A 24,848-nucleotide genomic window follows, 5' to 3' on the forward strand; every position below is an offset into this window, starting at 1 on the left:
TATGTTGAAATGAGTATTCCAAAGATACCCGGATGGTCTACTTTTTCCGGTTAGAATTCGAAGTGCAGATCCGTGCACACTTCTAACCGCTAATATTGCCCATAACACATTGCGCTGTGGACGAGGATTCGATTAGAACTACAAATATGAGTACAAAGTGGTAAAAAACTACAAACATGACGGATGTGCGAGACCAACGGTTAAGCAGAGCGGTTAAGATAAAGGGGCTTGAGTGATTAATAATCAGTATCTAACCTGACGAAAAGATATTTATTAAATGTTATCTACATTATATTTCATCTGCAACAGCATTGTGAACTTTTATAAAAATGCGTTTGGTCATTAACTTCTAAATGCATCATTATGCAAAGATGAGGAGAGTTATTCCATGAAAAACCCATGACTGGCAGAACAACATTTCTCTCCGAAACGGTAGGAAATTAAATTTAATTGAATGTGGAGGATTTTAACTGTGACAAGATGATTGACAGGGTAGTTTAAACAGTTACAGGTTGCGTAACTAAGCGACAGAACGTCCGTTAAAGACGCAATTATGACGAGGTAGTATGTCCCAAAGCTTGCATACTCTTCTGCTACACACTCAAAAGTATGCACTTTTTCTTTACAAAAACAGTACATACTTTTAGGACGTAGTATAAGTAGGCGAATTGGGACGCAGCGTGTGATTCCCAGTTTGTTTATTGGTTTCCGTGGTTGCAATACGCAGTGTTTTCCGCCAACTGGCAACCTGTGATGTCGAAATACTATTGGATAAACTGCAGCACATGGTTTCGCACAGACCAAAACAAAGACAGACATTCCGACACGGAACGCGCATTTCAAAGTAGAATATCTGGCTGTAGCATTGTTTTACTGAGGAACAAGTAGGTGAACTTAGCATGTTTCCTAAATGTCTGCAAACATATTGGGATATTTTTATGCATACGCATTGATTTGCAGCGGAAGAGTAACCTCTGACACGACGCATGATAAACGCGAAAGCACAGAGGATAGAGCAAAATGAGAAGTCTAAAACGAGAATTTTTAAAGAGAAATGTTGGAGGATTTCGATATAAGATAAGAGGAGCTTGAGTTTGTTGCACAGCCCTATTTGTTTAAACCACGAGAGGCGTCTAAGCTTATGATACTCCTACATCGCATCAGGGGTTACTCATTTGGTGCAAGTTGACTTGCGCAGTACGCGTACGTTTGTCCGCTTGTCCGCTGGAAGCTAGTTATTTGAATTTATAACATTTTAAATATGGATATTTTTCTAAAAAAAAAAAAAACGCATCGCTTCACTTCAGAAGGCCTTTATTAACTCACTGGTGCCGTATGGATTGTTTTTATAATGGATGGATGATTTTTTTGGGCTTCAAAATCTGCCCCAACACCCCCACCCCCTCACTACCATTATACAGCTCGGAAGAGCCAGGATATTTTTAAATATATCTCCGATTGTGTTTGTCTGAAAGAAGATATACACCTTGGATGGCTTGAGGGTGAGTAAATCATGGGATAATTTTCACTTTTGATTGAACTAACCCTTTAACTAAAAACCTGAAACATGTGCAGCCCAGTAAACTGATACAACATCCGTGTGGTTAGATGTGAGATAAGACCACTATATAACTACATTGTAAAATTCAAAGTGAAAACTTTGCATGATTTTGCTAACCACACAAACTAAAATCAGAAGACTGCTACATAGAAAACAAATCTAAATGTGCTCATCTTGGTTATCTGGTCCAGTTCTGGCAGATGATTTCAAAAACCGCAATGATCAACACAGCCCATGACTGATGAAGTGTCAAATTGAACTCAACACAATGTATGAAAATATGGAACAGCTGGAGTGGATTAACACTAATATAATGAATAATAAACAGCTTGTAATGATCAGATCAGTCATTTCCACAATACTCATGACTTCTGCAAGTAATACCATATGGACCACAGAATGTAGGGCTTGAATTAATAGGCTTATAGACCAAAAAATATCTATCTATCTATCTATCTATCTATCTATCTATCTATCTATCTATCTATCTATCTATCTATCTATCATTTCAGCAAATATTTATTATGACCTAAACTTCACAAGTTTTAATAATAATGAACCCTCCTCCTCTAAAATATCTTACTTTTAAGTGTCAGACAACTATAAGGCTTCTTAGATATAATCCTGCTCTCTCTCTCTCTCTCTCTCTGTGTGTGTGTGTGTGTGTGTGTGTGTGTGTGTGTTATTAAACCTCAATGACAGATCCTTTTACCACTTGACTTTCATCTCCTCTCATTGGTTCACTATGAGCTCACAACTCTCTCCAATTTTATTAAATCCAATGAGCCCAACCCTCCACCCATGTGATGTACTCTGATATAATAAGACATTATGTATGAAATTAATGAACACGCTAAAGAGAGTTTCAAACAGGGGTATTCAGCAGGGGGTCCACAAATTATTGCATCAGACTTTTTCTTAGATCTTTTGTGAACAAAAACAAAACAATATGCTTTCAGCTAAAAATGCAAAATTAAATTCAGCAATTAAAAATTTAATTGACTTTTTGCAGCATTCATAGGCGTGACTATTATGTTACCACGATATTACTGCTTTTTTGACATGTAGGCCAACATTTCATAGTACTACCATGGTATGTAAAGAGTAAAACCATAATATTTGAATTTTAATCGTTCATATTTTTATTGCCATCAGATACCATGGTTCCACCACAGTCATTTTTGCAATTGAAGCACGATATTGAGCTGTTTACTTCTCTCTCTTCCTGCACGTCTGTAATAATGAGCGCATCTAAAGTTTCTTTGTAATATTTTGCACATGGTATGCTGCTGTACAAGAGATCTGTATTTGAATGGTCTTTTTGTTTAGAGACTTTATGAGTGTGTGTGCGTGTGTGTGTGTGTGTCTATAGACCCTCCTCAGCTTCTCTCTGCAGCTGCCTCCATATTTAGTTACTGCAGTGACTCAGTAGAAAAGAGAGAATCATTTTTGCTACTCTTGCCGTATTGGACTTCATTTACACCTATTACTATGGTTTTTGTTCACAATACAATGATTTTTTGGTACCATTGCAACACCATGATGGTAATACCAAGGTATTCTTTGATATACAGACAATGTTCAATTTGTAAAATCCAAGATTGGTTATCTGGTCCAGTTCTGGCAGATGATTTCAAAAACCGCAATGATCAACACAGCCCAGAAATCCATGTTGGATTTCATCTGTCTAACCAGTACCCTCTAAATTTGGGAGACCAGCTAAGACCAGCAAATCATCAAACAGTTTTTTTTTCTTTTCTTTTTTCAAAATGCACTGTATACCAGTCACTAGCTGAATGTACCAAGCCTTTTTCAGCAGACTGCCATCATAATGGCTGACTAAAACTGGTTTAAATCAAATGTAAATGTTATAAACATACATCAACATTAACTTTAAATGCACGTAATTGCATACAGAATACAAACGTTGACATTTTATGTAGCTGAATATGTGTACATACTCCCAGTATTTCTTTATCACTGACACGTGGGGTTTGAACCCTGTGCAACCATGATCTCTTGTTGTCGTGGAAACCTCCACTACTCTGCAGCTGCTGTAGAACAGCAGATGATGGCAGTAAAAACAAGAGTGTTCACACACACTCTCATACTCACCAACTACACAGAGAGACACACACCTTTGGGGGACAGGGAGTGTTTACTTGATACGCACCAGCTTACACTGCACCATGACACTAGCAGCAATGTCTGTCCTTGATCAATATTATCAAGCTAAATTTGACTCTGGCCTGCAGTTTTCTCATCTACCACCAAACAACAAGGAGGAGATACTCCGCTGGAGGCAACGTCATGTGACCAAAAGTATCATTCGAGAGTGTATGATTCACTCGAATTTATATCAAAATAAACATTTTGAATGTACATAATGGAAGCATATGCACTGCAGTCTCAAAGTCCAACACATCACCCAAACTGGACATTTAATTTATTTAACATCAGCAACTAAAGAACACTGAGTGTCAGATCCTGCCAAGCAACAGTGAAACTGATTAGTGTTTATCCATATGTCAGGAAAAGTCCTCTGTATGGTCAACGTAAACGCCAGCAGTTGCTGACAGATGCAAAATGGTGTTCCGACAGTGAATATAGGGAGAAAAAGGCAAACAAATGTGCTTATGTAATCAGATCTATTATGAAGAAATATGGCATAGAGGGAGATACAATTGTATCCATGGCTGAGTTCCAATGAAACACGTATACATAAGTCCTAAAAAGTTTGTAAGTAACCATGCTAACCATCTGATGCACAGTGTGCAATAAAATCTAATGCATAGAGGTAAAATAAGTGTAATAATCTGTAATGTATAGTCAGCTATTGCAAGCCAAAATGTTTATCTGCTTACCCCAGCGCATCCAAGATGTAGGTGACTTTGTTTCTTCAGTAGAACACAAATGATGATTTTTAACTCCAACCGTTGCGGTCTGTCAGTCGTATAATGCATATCAATGGGAACTTCGTCTATAAGAGTAAAGAAAAAAAACATGCACAGACAAATCCAAATTAAACCCTACGGCTCGTGACAACACATTGATGTCCTAAGACACAAAACGATCGGTTTGTGCGAGAAACCGAACAGAATTGGATTTGTCTGTGCATGTTTTTTTTACTCTTAGACAAAGTTCTCATTGACATGCATTATACGACTGACAGACGGAAATGGTTGGCGTTAAAAATCATCATTTGTGTTCTACCGAAGAAACAAAGTCACCTACATCTTGGATGCCCTGGGGGTAAGCAGATAAACATCAAATTTTCATTTTTGGGTGAACTATCCCTTTAAGGGCTTCTTTTGGGGTTCTTTTTTAGCAGTCATTATACAAAAAATATAATCAGAATCAAGTATTTCAGAGCAGGGTTTTCAAACAAACAAACAAAAAAAAAAAAGAGGGGGGAAAAAGGAGAACTTTGAATTGGTCAAAGTTACTGGTTGGAAATGATGAGATTAATAATTGTATTTTATTGTTATCCCTAGTTCTAAACAGTAAGAAAATGTATTATATATATATATTCAATGCTTTTGAAAGAAGTCTCTTATGCTCACATATTGTGATATATTAATGTCATGAAATATTGTGAAATATTAATACAATTTAAAATAATTGTTTTCTATTTTAATATATTATAAAATGCAATTTATTCCTGTGATCAAAGCTGAATTTTCAGCATCATTACTTCTATAGTGTCACATGATCCTTTAGAAATCATTCTAATATGCTGATTTGCTGTTCAAGAAACATTTCTTATGATTATTATAAATGTTGAAAACTATTTTTGTGAAAACAATGATACCATTCAAAGTTTTGTGGTAATATTTTAAAAAAGAGAGAGAAATGCAGCCTTGGTGAGCATAAGAGTCAACTTAAAATATTAGTCTAAATATTTTAAGTTCCTTGGCATCAAAAAACCCTTTTCCAGAGAACTGTGCAATGAGCCTGCAGGTTTTTGTTGTATAATAAATGGCCATTTATCTTAAGTTAAACAATTAATTAACTAACTGACAATGCATTATAAAACTTATGACATTATAATAATTCAAGGTTGGGACCGTTTGCTGGATTAATGTAATTATGAGGTCTAATTATAAAATGTTAATTGAAGTATTTTGACATAGGATGAGAAACATAATGGATTGCTCTATTAACAGAGCCTCTCCAAAGCATTTTATCTATCTGAGTGTATTATGTAAGAGAATATGTGTCTAGAATTAAAGGAGAGGGGGGCATCCTCGTGATAACCTAATGCAGAATGCACAAACACAATACACACAGATATACAGCCTCAGCAAACTCCTCTGTGACTGCAGGATTGATGTTGTATCTGCAAAGGAACATTCCCACTTTGGGATCTGAATCCTAAAGGTCAGCATAATTGGCCTTGGCTGTCTCCCCAGCACTCAAACGCAGGCTGGGGTTCAGCTGCAGTGCCTGTCAAGTCATCCATAAGTGCTGTTCCAGCATCGGCTGTCTCTTGGTTCTAATGAGGATAGTATTTCATGGACAGTTTTCAGCCAGTCTCCAATTACAATGTGCTTCCAATCATTTCAAGTTTCAGTGTTTAGCCATATTTATAGGTACATAAAGCACTTAGCTTAAATTTGTTTACCTAGAGTATATAGTGAGAATTGTAGAAAGCCATTTTGCTCATTGCAGTGGTGCCACATAGCTGAACAGCTTACTATTTCCTGATCAATTTACACTATATCTAATACTACATATGTGTGTGTGTATGTGTATGAATATATAAGCTAATATAGTGCATATATTTAATGAAATGCTCCTCTCTAGAGTTCATTTCTCTAGTGAACTAACATGCTGTGGACAGTAAATGACTTGCCTGAGGTAAACGTAATGCTATGAGAGATATTATTCTCAGGCCGTTGATGTCTTTCCATGATTAAAACACTGGTTTTAGAGATTACATGCATATCTAGATAGTCTGTTCTTATTCTGTGCTTTTTCCTGTTGTGGAGGTTAGCAAACAGTGTTGCATTACCACTCACGCCCCCTTCTGGATTGGAGTGTGGATCGCCTGTGACTGACTGTATTCGTTGTCTGACTGCATGAACCGAACAGTGACATTCATACCATACGGTTCGGGACAAATACATGTACCATTAAAGCCCTAATATATTTGTATTTATATTTCAATCATGACAACTCTCAGAACGGTATTAAACAGAATGTTATTGATAAGAATGGAATGAGCTTTGTCTTGGCGGACTAGATCTGCTACCTGCCATGGCTGGCATGAGGGAAAGCTACTGCCGAAACATTCACATAAATACAGTGAATAGGAGATGAGCTTCTGCATGCTAAAAGGAAAATAGGGAAAACCTCCTAGCAGATCTAACAACCTGGTCTCACGACGAAAACGTACCCGTGGGCATGTTTTCACGAGTCGCAAAATACGTACCAGTGAGTACATATCGTTGCGGTTTCGCTGTGAAATGTCCACTGAGCGGCGGCAAAAGCGTGTTTTTGCCGGAGCAGATAATAGGGTGAATACAGTACGTTTTTATGACGTTGCTTTTTAGACAAATCGCCGCGGTTCTCGATTTGACATTTGCGCTCCGTTTCGTTTTAAAATAAAGTCCCACTGACGCTACGCCTAAACCTACCCGATGGCATTAACAAAAGCAAACGTCTGCGATCATGTACCGTTTTTCAGCTTGTTTAGATCTCTTTTCTTTTTTTTTTTTGGCCCAGTCAGTCACCTTTTGCGGGATTTGTACCCAAGCAGGGGGGGTGAAGGAATCGACCCCTCGTCGTAAGTCCAACTCTGTATCAGCTGAGCCACCGAGCAAGCTTGGTTGCGGCCAAAAAAAGCGAAACGCGTAGAGCCGGAAAGTCCAAAGTATGTTCGTTTACAAATCAGCACTCCGGTAAGAAGCGTTTTGAAGTCGCGACATGATATTGCGTGAGGAGACTTCAAAACGAGGCTTTACGAATCCATAATCCGACCCCGGCCGTCGTCGAAACCGTGTGTGAAAATGAGCCAAAGCGCTCATTGACGTTTTACCGGCCTCTAGCGTTCGTTTCTGTCGGAAACTGCAGCCAGACGTACGCGCCGGTACGTAATTTTGTGTCTCGCGAAAACGTGCCCACGGGTACGTCTCTCCCACGAGACCAGGTTGAGATCTAAGCAGGTGGTGCTGGGGAAGGTGGAGGGCTATGGATATTTCCATGAAGCACTGCACTGAGATGAGCCAGTTTGGGATGGAAATACATAGAACAAACAGATCAAGTGGCCAAAGCAGTCAGCTATATAAGAACCGATCAGCTGCTCGGATGAGTTTCATGACTGAACTATGAATATATGTGTCTTGCCTACAGAAAACAAAATGACTCCAACATTTACCTCATAATAACAACAACCCCAAAACATCTAAATGGCAAACATGCACTGTCATAATTCTCAGAAGGAGGGCTTTGTAAGAGCACCATTAATTTCTGTTTGTCATGTATCGTAAAGGATATCGATTCATCATTCATGCAGTGCTAATGAAAGCCGTATGACAATCCCCTATTCCTGAACACAAAAGTAGCACAAGCTGTGGTGCGTTTCGGGCATGGGCTCCCAAAAATGTGTGCACCATGTGTGAGCAAGAGTGCACCAATCAGCCCATCGTTGTGGAGTAAGCGATGATTTCATTTTGATCAAAGTGGTGGTGTTCTGGAGCGAAGGCCTGTGGTTTGTTATGGTTCCCTTCAAAATTCCAATTGTTAAAAAGGGGACAGCAAAAAAAGTAAATATTATTGCTAACGTGATTTTAGTGGATAATGTTTTCCACGTAATCAGAGAGGCAATAGTGAGAATGAGTTTAATTGAGTTTATATCCTCCCGGCCCTTTTTTGATCACATTTATTTATTAACTTGAAACAGTGAAACTCTCAGGCTATTTGTTTATTAACTGATTTATATAACCAAATGAAAATTCTGCCATGTCAATTCTAAAGTGTTATGAATTAACCGTCCCCTGTATCAGAAATAATACTGGCTGAAGAAACATTTCTTAAAGTGGAAGAAGTTAAAATCTGGGTTAGGACAACCTGTTCCCAGTTCAGTGGAGTGACAGTAAGCAGATTGACCTGAGATGACATTAGCAGGGCATAATTCTTGAGGGTCAAAGAAGAGAGAGAACAACATTCACAGAAAGCCAGGGAGGAAAGGAATATGCTGCTTCCTCTAGAGTTCTGGGGTTTTTAATTCAGTCATTCTGCTGAGATGTAAAATGGGTTGGCCATATGGACTTTGTTTGGCGTTTACTGTATCTCAAAGACATGACAAAAAAAGGGATTGTAAACATTGTTTTCCATAAGCTTATTTCTTTAGCTATTATTTTGTGGCTGTTCGCAAAAAAAACATTCCTCTTTTGTCACTTCCTCTTTACTTCAAATTGAAAGTTGTACTTCCTCTTGAAATATTGTTTTTGGTCAACCACATCAGAGAAGTGTGCATATCCTCCTGACACCCAACAGTGCATTTTTGTTTTCTATAGTGGACATTTTTATTAAATATCTGAGAACACACTTTTTCTTGCATATATATATATATATATATGAATATTATATATATACACACACACAACGCTAGTGAGTGAAACTGTAATAACTTTATCAGTAAACTCACCATTGCACATTTGACAGGCACTTCTCCCTTTGAACTTTGACCTTGAAAATTAAAATATGACATGAAATATACATTTAAAAATGTTGTCCCTGAATCCCTACAGTATATTACTAACTTACTAATTACTGTAGTTTTACTTTTTGCACATTTGTTAGACATTGCAGTATGCCTAATATGGTAAAACTAACTAAATAACTAAATAAATATTCTTGAATTTCAATACTAAGGCTTCATTAGATTCTAGGACTTTTAATTCCAATACCAAACAGTATATATTTTACATTCTAAATCCCATATCAGTTGAACAATACAAAAACAGACACGAAACTGCTCTTTTAATTCTTTCAAATAAATATAAAATTGCATAAATTATTCTTGAACTGAAAAAAGTATTTAAAGGGAGAAGGTTAATTACATTAAAAACATATATTATAACATTAGACGTCAAATTTTGATGTTAAATCCACTATTGCTTTGTATAGAATTGTTCTATAGTCTATACTGTATAGTAAATTACAATAAATAAATAAATAAGATAAGAGTAATCCCTTATATTACTTTTTTAATGGAAAGTAATTAAATTACTTAGTAATGCATTAAGCACAAAAATGTAAATTAATACATGAATTGTATAATGCATAATTGGCATCTGGCAGTTTTAGAAAAATGTGCAAAACAATATACTTCCAATTAGGAAACGATATTAGGTTATAAAATAGCTGTTAGGTTATACCTTTTACATTGCGTTTCTTGAATATGTGATATGTCTGCGTGGGTCTGTAGTGGAGGGGAGTGACACTCAGTGAAGCGCTTGTAGACTCCGCCTTCTATGTAAATGAGTCAGTGTGGCGCTGGTGTCCGCGCGCTCAGTCAATGAGCACCGAGACAGGAGGAGTGTCCGACTGTTTACATCTCGTTTCGGGGGCCGAGAGATATCTTCCTCCAGCATGATGTCGGTGTGGAATTATCGCACTCTCAACCTTTGAGAAATAAACGCGGCAAGCGCAAAACAGTGACCCGGCGTTGAGTCATGGGAGGCCAGATAACCCGAAACGCCTTGTACGGTGAGAAATTGCGTTAAGGATCTACATACAACCGCTGAATGATGTTCCTAATGTTTGCCTGCTGATGAAGGGTCCTACACGCGCTGCTTCAGCTGTATTGTAAAGAATAGATAGATTTAAGATGGAAAACGCCTGACTGTAAATATTACATACATATTGGAATATTTGCAACATAAAACACATTCGAGCATAAGTCATACACTTAATGTAGACAGTATTTGTATAGGTTTCTAGAGATTTTGCGCTCACTGGAACGAATATACGAGCGCGTCTCCGCGTCCAGGCGCTCTTGTCAGTGAACGCGCTTTCGACATCAGACGTGTTTCCCCCACAGCAGCTTGAAAGCGTGAGAAAGGGAAGGGAATTTGTGGGGATTCCCTCTGTTGTTGGAAATAAGAAGGATTTAGTGCGGGTTTTCCACAGCGTTTCATTTTATTAGGCGATTTACAAGCCCGTGAAGCAGCTGGCTCAAAAGAGAACCAAATAAATCAATAAATCAATTGATTGGTTTTACATAAAATGAATGGTTAATGGTTACTCAGTGTATTTACTGATATTCCCTGAACTTCATGTTTATGCTGTTGTGCTGCTACAGTGTGGGTTTTGGCAAGCCATTCTAACATGTATTTCTTGCCTTGCAATTTAGCATCTGTTTTTTTTTTTTTTTTTATGTGGGTGCTTGATAGATAGATAGATAGATAGATAGATAGATAGATAGATAGATAGATAGATAGATAGATACTAGCTAGCAATAGAGAGATAGCCAGATAGATTGATTCAATATGGTTTAAATGTCACAAGTTGATCTAGTACAGGATGTTTTCCGTTGGCCTGCAGGGTGAATGGGTGAATAATCTTCCTTGTTGGATGTGTGACTGTAACTGAAACAGACATGAGCAGTTGGTTTATGTAAATCTCTCCGTCTTACTCTCGCTCTCAGTGCAACTGATTGGCCTGGAGTTAATCTGAACCCTTGGTGGATCTGACCCACTTGATCATTAATTCTAATTAAAGCACTATATCACATCCAATTAGGTAAACAGGGACTAGAGATATAACAGTCCAGTATGTGTAGTAGCACCTGGTGTTAGTATAAAATGCACTCGAAATGTACTGAAAAAACTCCTGAGGACATTTCTGAATTAAAATAAGTAAATAATTAAATAAATCACATCACAAAACCACAATGAGCAATATGAGTGCAACAGTGTACATTTTAAAACAAATAAGTCAGCTCTGAAATGAAAATATTTAGACAAAAGTATGGAAAAAACGTAAAAAGAGAGACACTTGATTGGGGCCTTGAACTTGAACTTTAGATTTATTTTTGGAGAGTATTAAGAAGACAAAAGGAAATGATGGGAAGAAGAGGTGGGTACAGGATTGGGAAATGACGCAAGCCAAACTCAAGGAGTTTGGTTACTCACAAACTACTTCATTTTTGCTTAATGTATTAGAGCACATGCAATATGCCAAAGTCCCTTAAGGCAAGTTATTTTGCTTGACAGCCATCTTTGAGACACCTCTCGGGTCATGCATCTCTTTGAATGGGGAAACATCAAATTCTCCAAAGTTGTTCACCAAGGTTACCATTAAATTAACTATTTGAAATCACCGGTGAAATCTGACATCAACTGTTTCATAAATTTTGTTTCCAAATGCTCAAATCATGACAAAAAACTGCATTTTTTGGGCTGGACCAGCCAATGCACTGGTGCAGTCATAAGCACTTGTCTCAGAACCAGAGCTTGTAAAGGCAGCTGCAGTGACGCAATGACTTTACCAATTGGCGATTTGCTCTTTTATTTAGAAGATGCGACATATTCCATCATATTGCATGTTGCACTTTCTCCCATTCATAGTAATATGAGTGCACTGTCTTTGACTAGGCTTCAACTATGTTTTTAGTGTTTCTTTATAAAAAAAAAAAAAAGTTTGGTCATAACTTTCTGGTTTCTCTTTCCAGTTCCCATTTCAGGGTTTGTTTTTCACTTCTTGCAGCAGGCTGACAGTAGATATAAATTGCTTATCCGGGTATGAACACATCTTTCACCTCAGATGCAGTAGATTGCAGTGCTTTAACTCATCTTTGTATGAAACCAGAAACCATCCAGAACTGAGAACAAGATTGTCTGGTTTGTAGTGTTTGAACTGGATAGAGACACTTAATGTATGTATGTGTGTGTTTAAGACTGTTGGGTGTTTCTCATGCACCTCTGGGACACATCCTGGCCCCTGAAGCAGGAAAGACATGAATAATAAGTAGTATTTTTTTTATAAAGGCTGTTAAAAATGGAACATTACGACAGTTGTTCCAGATATTTCCCACTGTCACTAAAATGAAAACTCCCAACTCTCCTCCTAAAAATTTGAGTTAATACAATGAAGGTGATTTTGTCTGGCTATCACCAGACCAAGCTCAATTTAAAATTGAACATTGGTCTGGGGAGTCTGCTATGTATTTTCTACTGCACAAGAGGCGTGATCAACGAGCATTATTCACGCAATTGGATAGTCCTTCAACCAATCAGATCAACGATCCGGGTGACATACTTTTCAGAGTGACGCGAAAACTCCAGACAGGTTTAGTTTGTATTGGTTTGTAGCATTGATCAGCGGTTTGCAGAAGCAGTAATGGCATCGAGCGATTTTTGCAGGTTGTGCAAAAAAAAAAAAAAAAACATGAAAGTGAGTGGTATTTACACCCACTCGAGCGATTTGTTTGCTAAACTAAAGAAGTCATTTAGCATCGTCGAGAGGTGAAAAGGAATTGGTTTGACGGTCGTGCTTTCCGTCGCTTCTCTATCGTCATCGTGTTATACCCGCCAATAGCGAGCAAGGTGGATAAGCCAGTCTGTGATTGGTTCCCGCAAAAGTGTAACAGAAGCAGTAGAAATGAATGTACGGGTTTCTGAGTTGCCAGACTAAATCAAATCGCCGACAGATCAGGCTGGGTTTACCCAGTCTAAAGGCGATTGGTTTAATCAACAGAAACTCAAAATATTATGTTATCTGAACCATATTAATTATCTAATTATCTGATTTGACAAGAAAATGTTGTGATAAATCATGAAAATAATGTTTTACAGTGTAAGGATGCAACAAAAGAAAAATAATTGCTGGTACTGATAACTGATGAATTCTATTATATTAATAATATTAAAATATATAATACTCATATTGAAATTTTATACTATTTTGTCTAAAAATAAAGCACTAAAAATAAAATATTATAATGCTCAATATTAAAACAATTCATATTCATTTTGAGATTTTCTAAATGCTACATGTGATTTTGTTATTAAATTAGCATCTGTAAAGATTCCCTTTACATGAGCGTTAGGTTATAGCATAACGTAAAATCTAAATGTAAAAATAGGATAAATGAGCACGTGCAATTTAAAAATCCAACACTAGCCAATAATGGCCAAAAATCATAATTATGTAAACTTATTCAAACCAGATGTTGGTACAAATAAGAACAGACCAGGGGTGCGTTTGGTCGCCCATCTCGGTCGCAAGTTTTATTAAACTCCATTAATAACGACGGAACTTGCGACCACATTTGTTTTTGGGAAACACACCCCAGTATGGTACTGATATTTCGTGCATCCCCAATTCTTATTCATCAGTGCTGTTATTTGCTGCTAATTTGTTTATAACAGCACGGAAAGTATTATAATTACTGAATCAATTACCACTGTGTTATTTTTTTGAATCCACAGTAAGACAGCCATGCACACAAACAACATGAGGAAACTGTTAGCACTGGAGATTGTTTGGAGTGGAATTTTTAATGGGGCATGTTGGGATTGATTATCAGTGATTGGTTGACACGCAGACAAGGAGTCAATGCGCTGTGGTGACAGATTATTGTAAGGCAAACAGAGGAAGCGCTCTTATCTACAATCCCTGCTGTGGTTACATCGCTCAGTTTGCGTGTTGTGTCAGAAACATATGTCTGCAGGTCAGGTGCTGATGCTGCTAAGTAACCGTTTGCTGCACCTCTGTGGAGCACAACATCCTTGATGAGTCACTTAATCCCGCTCTCACCGCAGGAATTAAATGACACCACCACACACTGGTGTTTGTGTATACGGATCAGATCACCTAAGAGCCAGCCAGCCATGGCAGAAGATCAGCGCTTAATATGTTCACTCATTCATGATACTTTACTTTATTACAGGACAAGATAGTTGCTAATTGACTTCAGGACACAATTACAAACATGGACATGCACACTCCAGGAACAAAAATATAATAAAATAAAAGAGTGGACACTTATATAACCAAAACTGTCAATAATTGTAGATAGATAGATAGATTCGGCTAAAACGGTTATTCTGCCGCTGCTGCATTCTGCCCAGCGCACCATCCAATTCCTTCATCCTAAGCCAAACTTAATGGCCTAAACGATCAAATACACAAAAATGTCGAAATGCCGTTTTGCCAAGTATCCTCGTAAACACTGTCTGTTTAAATGAATGTAAACAGTTGAGAAAGAAAACGCATGTGTAACAGTATATTGGATCCGTGCAGCTCTTAAAGTGACAGCAGCCTAATAAATCTGCTGCCGTCATTAATGTTAATCAAACAACAAAAGACAAAGATAAAATCACTCACTGCTCTTGAATGAATATCTTTTATAGTTTTAATAAGGATTAGTCAATATTTAATGTATACAGCAGTGTTATTTTAAATTTGATGACTTTATTCAATTTCTGTTGTTTATTACTTAACTCTCTTAATACATCTTCCTGAAAAACCTAAAGGACTGTAAAAATTTCATTTTTATTTTTTCTGTTGTGTTTATTTGTTGTTTTTATTAGTTCTTATTGTATTGCTGAATGTTTACTTGTTTTCTGTAACTGTTTTAAAGGTTCTTTTACAATAGTTAACCTAGTATTAGTTTTTGCTGAAGTGTAGATAATTGAAGACTTTGATCCTATCTCCCACAAATAACTGTAAATGTAGGAAATAAGATACTAGAGGCTAGTGCTGTATCGTGAATAAGTCACGGCTGAAGGGGTTGCAGGCACTCTGCTTCGTGTCGTGCCTAACATCACCCTTCAGCCGACTTATTCCCAATACAACACTAGCCTCGAGTACCTTATTGCTTTTATTAAACGGTTACTACACAATACAAATATTAAAGCCAAAAATTTGTATCAATGCATCTTTCATGAAGTAAACTTTCCCTAACAGCCTTCCTTCCACCGAAAAAATTAGTCCCTGACCGTGAACAGCAACAGAAGTTACATTATTACGCCATTAGATGGCGGCAAAGACTTTTACAATGAATTGTTGTGAACACGGAACAAGACACAACTGACAAATGCTTTGACTAGCACTGTCAGTCACGGGAAAACAGCCAAAAGGACAAGATAATACATCGGACATTTAAACTTTTTTAAATTTTTTATTATGAACATAGGACTGACCTGAAATAATATGCTAAATCTGAATGCAGGTAATAAACTCGCTCACTCATTATCTTTCTCGCAATACTCTTCTACATAATACAGTAAGCTTCAATGAACAATATCAATTGAGAACAAACAGTTTATGTTGCCAAGAGTGGTTGCTAAGGGTGTTGTGTAGTGATACACAGAACCTTTAGGGTGAAGCGGTCATAGCCGTGTTTTATCTTGAATAAAACACAGCTATCGACCAATCAGAATCAAGGACAGGAACTAACCGTTTTTATATATTTATATATATATATATATATATATATATATATATATATATATAACATCAAAGAAAATAGTATAAAAAATATAAAGACATAAAATAAAAAAAAATAATAATAATGAGTCTTATTGACTTATAAACTGAACAAGTAGAGGGAACAAAAACGTTCTCTCTACTTGTTCAATGTCAGCCTGAACATTGTTGGTAATGTTCTGAGCTGTTGTTTGAATGTGAAATAAATAAACAGACAGTGATGAATTCTTCTAGTGTTGATGCTTGATACTAAGTGACAGTGTGTGTGTTCTGATTGATGTGTGTGACGACACTTGAGCGAGGGCTTTGAATAAACCAGAGGCCACAGGGTGTGTGCTCAGCCAGGTGAAACTCCCTCTGTTATTCTCGTTGTTTTTGACCAGAATAACTATTAGCATATGAATCTTTAGCCAAGCCTGCTGCCATGGTGACTGAAGTGTTGTGGTCACATGACATGCCTATCACCTCAGATGGATTAGCACTGTATAGTTGCCAAGTACATCTCTTCTTAAGATGCCAATTTCAGTTGATCTCTTACTTTTATCTAAACATGTAAGCAAATCTTCTCTTTTGCTATTGCTTTTTTTGTTTTACAGCATTTGCAATACAGCCATGTTTTTTGGGTTTTTTTCTTTTTCGGATAATCATTTATGTGAGTTAATGAAATTTTAACAGTTTAATGATTCAGGGAAAACAGATTCTCAAGTAGATTATTTACGTTCTGGTGTCTGATACCTCAAAACAACTTTACTAATGAAGTTATATTAAGTATCAGAACACATGTAGTTACAGTAGCACAGTTAATGTGATTACGAACAGATCAAATTAAAAGCTAATGCCTAGAGAATAGACTCAGAAAGAAGAACAATGCTTGACATAATCAAACATAAAACACATATATGACAATTATTTAATTACAAGGATTTTCGAAAATACATTTAAGAAACATTTCCACTTAAATACAATCTATGAATTTAAAGTATTTCTAAAATGTTCCCAGTTGTGAACCTATACAATGCACTCTAGCAAATGATTGAGCAAATAATTATATCATTTGCATATGACCTGAGTCTGACTTGGCTTGTTGAGCCTGCAGCTTTCCCAGAGGAAACACACTACAAATGCATATTATGCAACAAATTTTAACATTGAAAAAGCTTGCACATCTAGTTATGTCCCAAATGATGCATACACTTACACTATGTACTTATACACTATGTATTCAACCATGCATTTTATAAGATTATATTGTCATTCAACATCGGAGCCCCTCCCCCTCCGCTATGTAGCTGTGACAGTTGAGTGCATAAAGTATCCAACGTCACACACTTAGTTTTTCCGGTTAATTAAGTGCATCATCCAGGTATTTAAAGTGTACTTTTTCTATTTGGAATGTTCAGTGTAAACACACTACTCGCATAATTTATACTACAAAACGGCATAGTGCATACCCAAATTGGGATGCACCTACTGTCTTTTGTAGCTGTTGCACATGAAACAGAACAGATATTGTACTGTCTGTATTTTGAGTATATTTGGCTGGAGACTTTTCCTCCTTGTGATGTATATAATAAAATACTCTCAAGTGCTTCTTTGCAAGTCACTTTGGATCAAACTTTCTGTATATTCAGCAAACGAAACTGTGAAACGTCAGCTTCGGGATGTTCTGTTGTTAAAACAGCTCTTGAGTGCTGCTGGCCGAGCAGGTTTTTTTTTTATGTTGAGTGTACGAGAGTGTCTGTGATGTGAGGTGTTTACACATAACATGACATACTCTTACCTACAGTCAGACATCTGAACCTGCCCCAAGCACGTCTGCATGGTAATGAGGATGTAATGGGATAAAGATAGCAGCTACCTGGCAACCTTATTACACACAGCGAATTTAAACCTGACCTTAGCATGTGGAGATCCTCTTTAATGTAAGGATTTTTTTTGTTTTGTTTTTTTAAAGAACACTAATTATTCACTATTTACATAAGTGTGCTTTACTAAACCTCTTTCCCAGTTTAGAAATTTTCTAAAAAGATCCATGTACTGGCTTCACATAAAATTGCAGTATGAACATATACATACCGGTTAAAAGTTTGGAATAATTAAGTTAAGAAGTTTGAAAGAAGTCACTTATGCTCAATATGGCTGTATTTATTTGATCAAAACTACAGTAATATATGTGAAATATTATTACAATTTAAAAGAAGTGTTTTCCACAAAAATATTAAACAGCATAAATGTTTTTGACATTGATAATAAATGTTTCTTGAACAGAAGATCAGCATATTAGAATGATTTCTGAAGGATCATGTGACACAGAAGACTGGAGTAATGATGCTGAAAATTCAGCTTTGAATCACAGGAATAAATTACATTTTATAATTTATAAAAAAAAATATATATATTAAATTGTAATAATATTTCACAATATTATTATTATTTGTTTAATGACATCTTTTTACTATGTACTATGAATACCAATACCAATACTTCTACTGATGTCTCAATTAAATTGATTTTTTCCCTCAGTTTCTGTGGATGAAAAGAGTAGACATTCAACAATGTATGATTGAAAGCCATAATTTCTAGCATTTAATAGGATTCTAAAAAAATATGAAAACTTTTAATTTAAATGAACTTGAAACAATCTTCACATAAACCCATAATAATAAATGTCACATTTAATTCTGTCTTTGATATAGCGTGTTGTATAGTGTAAAGCAATATAGTGATATTTCTATCTCTGTCAGTATCAGCTTTCAGCTCTTGAATGAGAGCTTTCAGTTCATTTTACCCCCACTAAGTTTATTTTGTGCATGCATTTTTACAATAAGTAAAAAAATTCCTAGTAAAAACATTTGGTGTCAATATTTTTTATTATTTTTTATCAATATTTTTTTTTTTATTTGGTTGATCCTTGCTATAGACCTTATAAGCCAGAGAAACAAGCGCACAGCCATCTTTAGAAATTTGTGTTTGAACTTCCGTTTTTTTATGGCATCGCTGTTGAAGAGTAATTAGCTGGTGAAGTGGATTTACATATTGTAGAGTTAAAGGGGTCATATAATGCCACTTTTACAAGATGTAAAATAAGTCTCTGGTGTCCCCAGAGTGTTTATGTGAAGTTTTAGCTCAAAATACCCCACAGATCATTTTTTTTTAAAATTTTTTGTCACATACAGCAAACATCTCCTCACTATCCGCTAGCTGCCTGTCCCCTGAACACACTGTAAAAAAATGCAGTCCCTGTAGTCGCCACAAGCTCCGAAAACTACCTGGTGCAGCCTGGACCACAAAACATAATAAACATGCTCCAGCCAATAACCGACAAGAATGATTTTAAATGCGCGTTCATGACTGTTTCAGGAAGCACGGAGGGGAGGGGGAGGGAGGGTCTAGCTAGCCTCTGTTTTGTTTGACAACACTTCGAACATCAACAGGAAGTTACATCCACCCAGGATCACTTAGAGCACCTTGAAATTTGTCACTTTTTGAGGGTGAGCAAAAACACTCTGTTTTTGTGTGTGTCCCTTTAAATGCAAATGAGCTGCTGCTCTAAAGAAGAGGGTGTAGTTTCAGGAACTAGTGTTAGCTCAGCAGTGCCGATTACCTCAGACTCGCTGAAAATGTCAGAAACTGTTCAGCCTTTTATGTTCAAAACGGAGTTGGACATTGAAGGAGAGACTCAAAAAGAAGTGACAACATGTAGAATGCAACAGGAAGTTTCTGAACCGTTTGTTGCTTAATTTATGTAGCTGATGTGGAGTTAACTATCTTTGATTAGCATATTCTGTCATGATGATCTATAAATCACTCCTGTGGAAACTGTTGTAAGATGCCTACAGAGCTAGAGCCATATGCTGCATGAAGACAGAACAGGTATGGTTTTGTTTAATTATGTTTATAACTTATGTTGTCATCTTGCTTTTATGACATTTGTGTTATGTATTGTTTTGCAATAACATGGCCTCACCCCTTTGTTGCCTGTTCTCGGGGGCAGGGTTTATGTAAATTTTAGGGTTTGTGATGTCACCAACCCAGGAAGAAGCTTGTTGTAGTCCCTACCAGCTGTTTGTTGTAGTCCTTAAACAGAGAATTCTTTAAAAGAATATATCTCCCTTTGCTTTGAACTTTGAGCGTCCTAATTTTGCAGATGTTGTTTATTCTCTAAAAGCAACATTAAAGTTAAAAATGTGAAATCATAATAAAGCAGCCCTTTAACAAAAGTTAGCATGAGCATTGTAATATTTGAAGACGATGTCATAGCAAATGTCAGTAGACCGGGAAGATTTTAAAACGAGCGGTTTATCATTCATAAATCCGTAACATCTTACCTTCATGCTGTGGAAATACAAACCGGAAGACAGATAACAACAAGCACAGTGATTAAAAGGGGCGGGGCTAGATAAGGTCTATACAACGTCAGTATCACATTTACACTTATTTTCGCACTTACATCTGCGTGTCTCAATTATTAAGACAAACATTATACTGACAGGATGAAAAACAGGCAACCAGACAGAATTTGAGCGTCCGGTGGGTCTCACTCTTTGCACCCATGGGGCACGTGCTTCTCCGTGGAGGTGAGCGTGCGAGGCTGATCATGTGGACCATCCTTGGTCGGCCGCTCTCTCTCGCTTCGTAGGGCTGGTGAACGGAACCCAGATAGCATGATCATATACTGTAGCGTTAGCGTAGCACTAACCAAAGGACGTGGGGAAACATTAGCATCGCTACTTCAGGAGGGGAAAAAGTGGATGCTGTGTTATTTGTGTTATATATTTGTAATGTGTTAAACAGTAAAATATTAATCACATAAATGAATACATTACTTTTAACAGCCCTAGATTATTCAAATGCTGAAGTGTGTTGATTCAGACCCCCCCAGGCTAATTTTTATGGAATAAACTTATGTAAGAAACATCTGTCCATTGGTTACCTTAAAAAAGAATGTGGTTACCATAGAAATAGCAGCATTATGATGTGTTCGGTAGCCCAGGGTGGAATCTGCTTCTTGTATGTTGGCTATGACACTGGCTTCTATTACTTACAAAGCGTGTTTGTGTTCCTGCATATCCGGTGCTATTACATTTTATGACTTAAGTGCATCTTATATAATAAAATTTAGGATGACATCAGAAATGTATTAAAGTCAATGTGAAATGCTGTTCACAACCCATTTTTAACAGAGAAAAATATGTTCTGTGTATAGTCTGTGTTACAGACTTGCTAAATCAATACCTTTATCTTTTTCTTTGGAATAATTTGCAGCAATGAATAATTAATAATAAGACCAGGAACATCATTAATAAAGACAATAGGGCCTCTTTTGATTTTGTGTTGATTTAAATTTGCTAAATTATAATTGAATTATTAGATGGAATGATGGACCTCAGTTGTTGACTGAACATTTAACGTCGTTGTTCTGATATACAATGTGTCTTCCACCTCAAACTCCGTTTAGCCCCAAAGCGGGACATTTTGAAAGACATTTTGCAAATTAAACCTTGAGAGATTTTACTCTGATCTGGAACCAACTTTCGATGTCCATAAAGATGAAACACGCTGAACTCAGCTCAGCAGAAAACAGAAAGCTCTTGCCATGGCAGCGTTGCTAAGGAACATGAGCTGCTACTTAACCTCCATTTTCTGTCTGACAGCTGCAGCTCTTGTGTTTGCTAATGTATTCATTTCAGTGTGCTCAGACTATGAGTGTTTTACACAATGTCCGTCTGCAACAGACCTGCCTACACACACAACCATACACACACGTATGTAACGTACCAAGGCATTTGAGGCAAATTAACGCTTTTATAATGTAATGTTTTATCATATGATGGTTTCACGTAGGCTACTTACATGGTTCTGTGGTTGCTAGATATAGACAAAAAATGTCTAGTCTTTATTCTCTTCTCTTGTGACCGGTGTAGCCTTATCTGCATTGCTCAGGAAACATGTCATTGCCCACTATCAGTTTCTACATGGGAGCCACAATAGCTGAGAGGACTGGTGTCATCACTGGATGCTCCTCCAACTGGGCCATTACGGACCTGTGAGGGTGTGTTATCTTGTTAAAGGAGCCCCTTGCCAACTCGGTGAATGTTGGACATGAATGAATGTAGATAGGATAGCCATAAAGCTGGAACCTCTCATGGATGTCTGTAAATGTGACATTGTGCCAACTGAACGCATTGCAAATCATTACTTGGTCTCCGCTAAAATGGATAATCACCTTCTTTTAAAATCAGAATTCATTACTCTGGCCATTCTTTAGGCCACTTCTGCATTTAGTCCATTGGTAATGTTAGAAGTTGGACTTGGGTAGTCTGGCAACTAAAAAAAAAATAAACCACACACACAAAGTAACTAGAGCTGTAAGAGTAATCGTTAAAAGATTGTGAGCTCAATTCATATACCCACACTATCTTATTCCTAAATGACAACGATTTGGCTATAAACCTTTAACAAGTATGATCACAACAAACATTCACATCTGCATCGACCCAAAGTATAAAACAGTTTCACAACCAGTCTTTTCAACCACAAAGTATCATTATTTCTGTGTTACAGTAATTCAAATTATCACAGAAGTACTGGGATAAAAGTTTATAGTTCGGATTTAAACACTGATGCCTACAGCAGCGATCAAAATAGAGTAAATCACCTTTTGAATATAACTTGACACTTTAAAGGTGCCCAAGAATGCTTTTTCACAAGATGTAATATAAGTCTAAGGTGTCCCCTGAATGTGTCTGTGAAGTTTCAGCTCAAAATACCCCATAGATTTTTTTTAATTAATTTTTTTAACTGCCTATTTTGGGGCATCATTAACTATGCATTGATTTTTTTCAGCGCGCCGCCCCTTTAATTTGCGTGCTCCCTGCCACACGAGCTCTCGATTATATTACAGCACATTTACAAAGTTCACACAGCTAATATAACCCTCAAATGGATCTTTACAAGATGTTCGTCATGCATGCTGTATGCATGCTTCGAATTATGTGAGTAAAGTATTTATTTTGATGTTTATATTTGATTCTCTATGAGTTTGAGGTTATATGCTCCGTGGCTAACGGCTAATGCTACACTGTTGGAGAGATTTATAAAGAATGAAGTTGTGTTTATGAATTATACAGACTGCAAGTGTTTAAAAATGAAAATAGCGACGGCTCTTGTCTCCGTGATTTCAGTAAGAAACGATGGTAACTTTAACCTCATTTAACAGTACATTAGCAACATGCTAACGAAACATTTAGAAAGACAGTTTACAAATATCACTAAAAATATCATGATATCATGGATCATGTCAGTTATTATTTCTCCATCTGCCATTTTCGCTGTTGTTCTTGCTTGCTTACCTAGTCTGATGATTCACCTGTGCAGATCCAGACGTTACTGGCTGCCCTTGTCTAATGCCTTTCATAATGTTGGGAACATGGGCTGGCATATGCAAATATTGGGGCGTACATGTTATGTTGAGATCCGCGTGTTTTCTGGAGGTCTTTTAAACAAATGAGATTTATATAAGAAGGAGGAAGCAATGGAGTTTGAAACTCAATGTATGTCTTTTCCATGTACTGAACTCTTGTTATTCAACTATGCCAAGGTAAATTCAAATTTTGAATCTAGGGCACCTTTAAATAAAGATGATATCAGTTACATTGTTACACCAGTAGGTGGCGACAAGTGACTGTTTAAAAATGTATGCCATTGAATAATTATTTCAAAAGATTTGTTAAAAAAAAACTGATTCATCTGGTGAAGTCAATAAATCATTTATTCATACTGATTTATAATAAATAATTCAAATTAATGAAATATTTTTCATTTTGACAGAACCTCAGAATCGTGGGAGAATCGTGATTTCTGTTTTAAACAAAAAAAAATTCCGAAAAAAATTCCAGAATATCCGGAAAGTTTCCAGGATTTTGGGAAAATTCTCGAAATTTACCAGAAATTTTCTGCCCCTTTGCATCCCTATTCTCAATTTATCATGAATAGTGCAGCTCTAATCTAACTAGAAAAGTCAGACTTTGTTGTTAACCTTGCCTAGAAGAACGAAGTGTGTTGAAGGATAGATAGATAGATAGATAGATAGATAGATAGATAGATAGATAGATAGATAGATAGATAGATAGATAGATAGATAGATAGATAGATAGATAGTAGGGGTGTCCTCGACTACGGATTTACATAGTCGAATCCGATTCGAATCAGATTGCCTATATTCGACTGATAGTCGAATCATAAAGGGGGAGGGGGTGTGGTCCACTAGAGAGTGCGCACGGACTTTGAAAGGTTCACGCGCGCGCTGAACTGTGCACGAGATGGAGCGGGACACGGAAAATGAAGTAAGGCCTGGCTATAGTCTACCCGCGGCTTTATTTTCTTTCAAACACAGCACAGAGAAACATCTTTCTATAAACCGACTGCCTGTCAAGTGATAGACGAAACTGACAATGATTTTATATTTTTTAAACAAATGAAAGGCAATGTGGATAAACATTCAGCCACGATGTAGCTACAGAACACTCAAAGATATAGAAGAAAACGAATAAAAACATTTTGGATCAATAAACTTTATAATATATATATTAATAGCTGCAGAAAGGCCACACTGCAGACAGATATACATTTCATATGTCGGCAAATCAAATTACATCGGCTAAATTGTCTGTGCGAGCAAGCTTTAACTAATCTACAGCGCAACATTGATGCACCAAAAACCAATAATAATAATAATAATAATAATAATAATTTAATAAAAAAAACATTTTTTTATCAAACATTAATTTACAGAATTGAATTAGAACAGAATATACCGTTCTAATAAATTAAAATAGCCTAATTA

General features: G+C 36.7%; 1 protein-coding gene across 2 annotated transcripts in view; it reads left to right on the forward strand.

The window, feature by feature from the left end:
• Positions 1–24,848, forward strand: part of neurl1aa (neuralized E3 ubiquitin protein ligase 1Aa) — a 91,138-nt gene that overhangs the window by 33,610 nt on the left and 32,680 nt on the right. The window contains exon 1 of one of the 2 annotated variants that reach the window (XM_048196359.1): positions 10,028–10,276. The exons of the other annotated variant lie outside the window; for it this stretch is intronic. Coding sequence (XP_048052316.1) covers positions 10,243–10,276 — 34 coding nt within the window. The 5' untranslated portion in view covers positions 10,028–10,242. Of the gene's footprint in view, positions 1–10,027; positions 10,277–24,848 lie in introns of those variants that run through there. 2 annotated transcript variants of the gene reach the window in all.

This window comes from Megalobrama amblycephala, linkage group LG7 (genome assembly GCF_018812025.1).
Source record: "Megalobrama amblycephala isolate DHTTF-2021 linkage group LG7, ASM1881202v1, whole genome shotgun sequence".
In the NCBI taxonomy this organism is placed as follows: domain Eukaryota; kingdom Metazoa; phylum Chordata; class Actinopteri; order Cypriniformes; family Xenocyprididae; genus Megalobrama; species Megalobrama amblycephala.